The sequence below is a fragment of the Arachis ipaensis genome, chromosome B1, assembly GCF_059453495.1.
Source record: "Arachis ipaensis isolate K30076 ecotype BB chromosome B1, ASM5945349v1, whole genome shotgun sequence".
Taxonomy (NCBI): Eukaryota; Viridiplantae; Streptophyta; class Magnoliopsida; order Fabales; family Fabaceae; genus Arachis; species Arachis ipaensis.
In genome coordinates, this window is record NC_142436.1 from 84,247,538 (window position 1) to 84,252,851 (window position 5,314).

At 41.1% G+C, this 5,314-nt stretch overlaps 1 protein-coding gene across 1 annotated transcript; it reads right to left on the reverse strand.

Moving 5' to 3' along the window:
* Positions 1–2,170: 2,170 nt before the first annotated feature.
* Positions 2,171–2,794, reverse strand: LOC107607633 (uncharacterized). The gene is made up of 2 exons (XM_016309565.1): positions 2,656–2,794; positions 2,171–2,544 (listed from the first exon to the last, which is right to left on the reverse strand). Exons 1-2 carry the CDS (start codon positions 2,792–2,794, stop codon positions 2,171–2,173), a joined length of 513 nt encoding a protein of 170 aa, XP_016165051.1.
* Positions 2,795–5,314: the final 2,520 nt, after the last annotated feature.

The following is a 5,314-nucleotide window of genomic DNA, read 5'->3' on the forward strand; positions in this document are numbered from 1 at the left end:
GCGTACGCGTCACCCATGCTTATGCGTGGGTGTGCGAATTCACAGAGGGATGCATAGGCGTCACACACGCTCACGCGTGGGTCACGGTTGTGCCCCAGGCACAAAATGCGCACACAGGGGGCACAACTCTCGGGTTTTAGTACTAGGTGCTGCAAAAACGCGTCCACGCGTATGCATATGGCACGCTTGCACGTGGATGCCCTTTCTTTTTTTCCCCTACACACGAGGAGGGGCAATTATAGCACAATTTGGTAGTAATTCATGCTAAAGGGGTCAGAAACATCAAAAACCTCATGTAACACTCAACCTTAAACATTTCTTCAACATCTTAATTCAATCAAACCATTATCAATGGACTCCTCATGAGCAATTTAGCACAAAAATCGAGCAAAATTAACCCTATTATGAACAAACTCACAAATCAAGCAATCATAAAAGTCACAAATATTCAAAAGAGCTATTAGCAAGAAACTATACACAAAGGTAGATCATACCATGGTGGGGTGTCTCCCACCTAGCACTTTTCTTTAACGTCCTTAAGTTGGACGGTCATGAGCTCAAATCTCTTCGGCTTCGATGCATCCTCAAGGAGGAACACTGATAGGGAGGATCACGATGGTTCGGAAAATTTAGCAAAACAATGTCTTCATTGGTAGTATAGTCCGAACCAACAAATAATCCTCAAAATCAAAGTTTAATATTTTTAATTTAAACCGAGAGTCTTTCAACCTCGGGTCGTTCTCCCTAGGAATGCAAATGAAATGTTACTTCTTTCAGTTGTGAAGAGGACAAAAGGGGGTTTTTCAAGCAAGAAATGAAATATTAAAAGAACTAAGCAATAAAAGAACTAAGAAATGAGCAAAATTGGGAATTAATGCAAGTAAAGAGAGATAAGACAAAAACTTAGTGAAAATGGTATAAATGCAATAAAAGGGCCTTGACTTGGGGATGAGGATCCAAGGAATTCCATCATTACCATAACCACAACTATGGTAATTACCATGAGTCAATCTTGCCTAGTCAACCCCAACTTTCGAGTAGTAAGTCAAGCAAGTATAATTGACCTTAATCCATAAGTCCTAACTAACTTACCAAACTAGATGGTAAAAGGCTAGCGTCAATGGAAACAAGAGTCAACGAACTACCCAAGAATTACCACTAAATGTCAGACATTATGACTCTAGTATCCTAGGAACTCAAACCACAAGCCAAGGTGGGAAAATCTACTCAAAATCTAGAGTTGGCATTTTCACAAACACCTTGTGTTCATAAAAGTAAAACATAGAAAATTGCGAAGTAAAATGGAAAACTAAAACCAACTATCAACAAAACCAAATATAAACAAGCAATCAAACATAAAGGAGGCATGAAACATTAAATTCATTGATCAAAACTTCAAGTAACACAAAATTGCAAATATAAACAAGTAACTTGAACCAAAAGGAAATGAAAGTGAAAGTGCTTTAATTAAAGAGGAAATTAAGAGTACTTACAATTGAAGAAGTAAATTCAAAATCAAAGCTTGCTATAAAAAGCTACAATGGAAATTGATAAATGAAACCCTAGGAGAGCAATGCTACACTACTCCTACTCCTAATTACTATGCAAAACTATGTGAAATTGTGCTTCAAATGCTCCCCCTTGATAAGTGTTGAAGTCTCCTTTATATAGCACTCCAAAACAGCATTTCAGCCTGCCAAAAATGAGCCAAGGGCCTCCAAATTCGCACAACACATGTTTCATTAATGAAATCATGTGCAGGGACCCGTGCGGACGCACAGACGTGTGCATCCGCACACTCGGCTGAAAATTGACCTGTGCGTACGCACAGGTGCGTGCGCACGCACACATGGAAATTCTCGCTTGTGCGCACGCACGCAGGGCTGTGCGCAAACACACTTCGCTGTGTGTGCTTTTCCTTGTTTTCTTCATGTTTTCTCCCTTGTACATGCTTTTTTCCACTTTTGCCTATCCATTCTTGCCTAATTGACCTGAAATCACTTAACAAACATGTCATGGCATCAAATGGAATAAGAATGGAATTAAATTGCTTATTTCAAGCACAAAATTACATGTTTTCACATTTAGATCAAATTAGGGACAAAACACAAAGTTATGCTATTTTGGTGCTTAAGTATGAGTTCATGTGCTAGAATCCTTCCAAATCGAGTCAAAATATACCATCAAATATGGACTCATCAAACACCTCAACCTCTTTATTTCTTTTCATCTTTTCTCCATGGTATAGCTTTAGACGATGACCATTAACCTTGAAGATATTGGGGCATGAAGGATAGTGCAAGTGGTAGACCCCATATGGTTCCGCTTTCTCCACTCTATATGGGCCTTCCCACCTTGATCTTAGCTTCCTGGGCATCAATCTCAACCTAGAGTTATAGAGGAGAACTAACTCTCCCGCTCTAAACTCTCTTCTTCTAATGTTTCTATCATGCACCGCTTTTATCTTCTCCTTGTAAAGCCTTGAATTCTCATAGGCTTCCAAGCGAAGGTTCTCAAGCTCCACCAATTGTAACTTCCTTTCGACTTCAACCCCAAAACCCGTGTTTAACTCTTTTACAGCTCAATACACTTTATGCTCTATTTCCACCGGTAGATGGCAAGCCTTCCCATAGACCAACCGGAATGGGTTCATACCAATCGGCGTCTTGTAGGCCGTCCGGTAGGCCCAAAGCACATCACCGAGTTTAGAACTCCAATCTTTCCTGTGAGGCTTCACAACCTTTTCCAATATGCGCTTGATTTTCCGATTGGAGACCTCGGCTTGGCCATTCATTTGTGGGTGGTATGTCGTGGCCACTTTATGGATGATGCCATACTTCTTTATTAACCCTGCCATTCTTTTGTTGCAAAAATGCGAGCCTTGATCACTCACGATTGCTCGTAGTGATCAAAAGCAGCAAATAATGTTATTCCGAACAAAAGAAAGAACCACATTAGCATCATCAGTTCGGGTGGAAATCGCCTCCACCCACTTGGAAACTTTGTCAACGGCTAGCAAAATGTACATGAAACTATTAGAATTTGGAAAGGGTCCCATAAAGTCAACACCCCAAACATAAAAAATTTTGCAAAACAATATTGTTTGTTGGGGTATCTCATTCTTCTTAGAGATATTTCCAAACCTAAGGCATTGTGGACAAGAACTACAAAAGAGAGATGCATCTTTGAAAAGTGTAGGCCACCAAAACCCACAATCCAAGACCTTCCGAGCCGTCCTTTGAGGACCAAAATGGCCACCACTTTCGGAAGAGTGGCAAGCCTCCAAAATAACTTGGTGCTCGGATTGCCGTATACACCTTCGAATTACTTGATCGGCACCACATCTCCATAAGTATGGGTCATCCCATACATAATATTTGGATTCACTTTTGAGCTTATCCTTTTGATGTTGAGAAAAATTAGGAGGAAAGTTGTGAGCAACCAAGTAATTGGCAATAGGTGCATACCAAGGGGTCACCTCGGATATTGCTAGCAAGCCCTCAAAAGGAAATGTATCATTAATAGGAGTGGAATCGCCCTTTGTATGCTCAAGGCGACTCAAGTAGTCCGCCACTAAGTTTTCCAAACTACTTCTATCTTTGATTTCTAGGTCAAATTCTTGCAATAGCAACATGATGACTGGAATTCATTTCCCATATAAAAATAATGAATCCGTTCTTTTGGCAAGCGCACCAAAAATATCGTCAAGTAATAATCCACTAGGAGTGGGATCGTATCTACAAAAATTGGTAGATTTGAGAAATTTTAATCAATAGATGAATTAGTCAAGCTGAGCAATATAGATTGTGATTGTAGAAATTTAAATGAGTAGAAATGTAAATGGCTCAAAAGTAAAGAGAAGCAGTAAATTACAGAAACGTAAATGGCAAGAATGTAAATTACAAAAACATAAATGACGTAATTGGAAATGGGAATGGGGAATAACAGAATGTAAAGAAAGCTATAAAGAATGTGGAAGATGAGAATATGGGAAATTCATTGAGATCAGGAGATGTTGTTCTCTTTGGATTAAATCCAGCTCATCTCATCTTCAATCATGCCATTCATTGACCTCTTGGAAATCATGATTGATTGAATCCCAATCCCTTGGTGATTCAATTTCTCAAATCTTGATAATCAGCCAATTCCTTGATCTAATTGCTCATGAAGAGAGATATGCTTGGTCCTTGATTATACCACACATCCTCATAGATCCAAATAGTGGGTGGATTATATGTCATCATATCCAATCACCAAAACCCAGATCCACTCAAGCGTGAGAAGGGATTTCAAGCATGGTTTTATGTTTCCTTTTTCTAGGTTCCCATGAAACCCATTTTGCATTCAACCTCTTTCCCAAGATGATTGAACACTAGCATTAAAACGAAATTCCTTCTAGCAAATCAAAGAGAAGATGAAGAGAAGAAGAAATTCACTATCATTAATCCATCAAGTACAACAGAGCTCCTTCTCTCAATGAGCTGGAATTTAGCTACTCATAGCTTAAGAGAAAAGTACAAGAGATGGAAGAAGATGATGTAAAAAGTAAATCTAACTATACTTCAACAAAACTACTATCCAAAAACCCCCCTCTCAGAACTTTCAGGGGTTATTTATACTACTCCTAGCACTAGAATTAAGAAAATACAAAAGAGAAAAGAAAATTATAGCTGGAGAGAAAGAGAAACTCCAAGAACGTGACATCTCCAGGCTTGGCGTGTGGTTGGCACTTGAGTGGCGTGCCACGCCCAGTCCCTCAAGTGGCACGCTCCATGCATCCAGCTCCCTGGTGTGCCACGTCTTCGAACCTAAGTGGCACGCCCAGGGTCTTTTTTTTGAACCTTGCTTAGCCTAGCGTGCCACACCTTCAAACCCAAGTGGCATGCCCAGGCTTTTTTAAAGCTTGGTTAGCCTGGCGTGCCACGCCTTCGAGCCCAAGTGGCACGCCCAGGCCTTTTTATTCTTCTTCTCCTTTTCTGGAAAGTTGAACTGGCGTGGCACGCCCAGGGTCTGGCATGCCACGCCCACTTTGTGCTTCCTCTTCTTCTCCAGAGGGTTGAACTAGCGTGGCACGCCCAGGGTCTGGCATGCCACGCCCATTGTGTGTGCACCATTTTCTTCTCTGGAAAGTTGAACTAGCGTGGCACGCCCAGGGTCTGGCGTGCCACACCCATTGTGGTTGCTTCATATTCCTCTCTGGATTTTACTACTGGCGTGCCACGCCCAGCAGTTGGCGTGCCATGCCCATGGAGACCCTTCTTCACCTCTCTGGAAAACATAACTGGCGTGCCACGCCCATAATGCATGCTTCCTT

Coding starts and splice junctions, on each gene's coding strand:
- LOC107607633 (XM_016309565.1), bottom strand. CDS start 2,794: ATGAATGGCCAAGCCGAGGTCTCCAATCGGAAAATCAAGCGCATATTG. Junction 2,545..2,655: donor GGCCTACAAGACGCCGATTG/GTATGAACCCAT, acceptor TTGGGGTTGAAG/TCGAAAGGAAGTTACAATTG.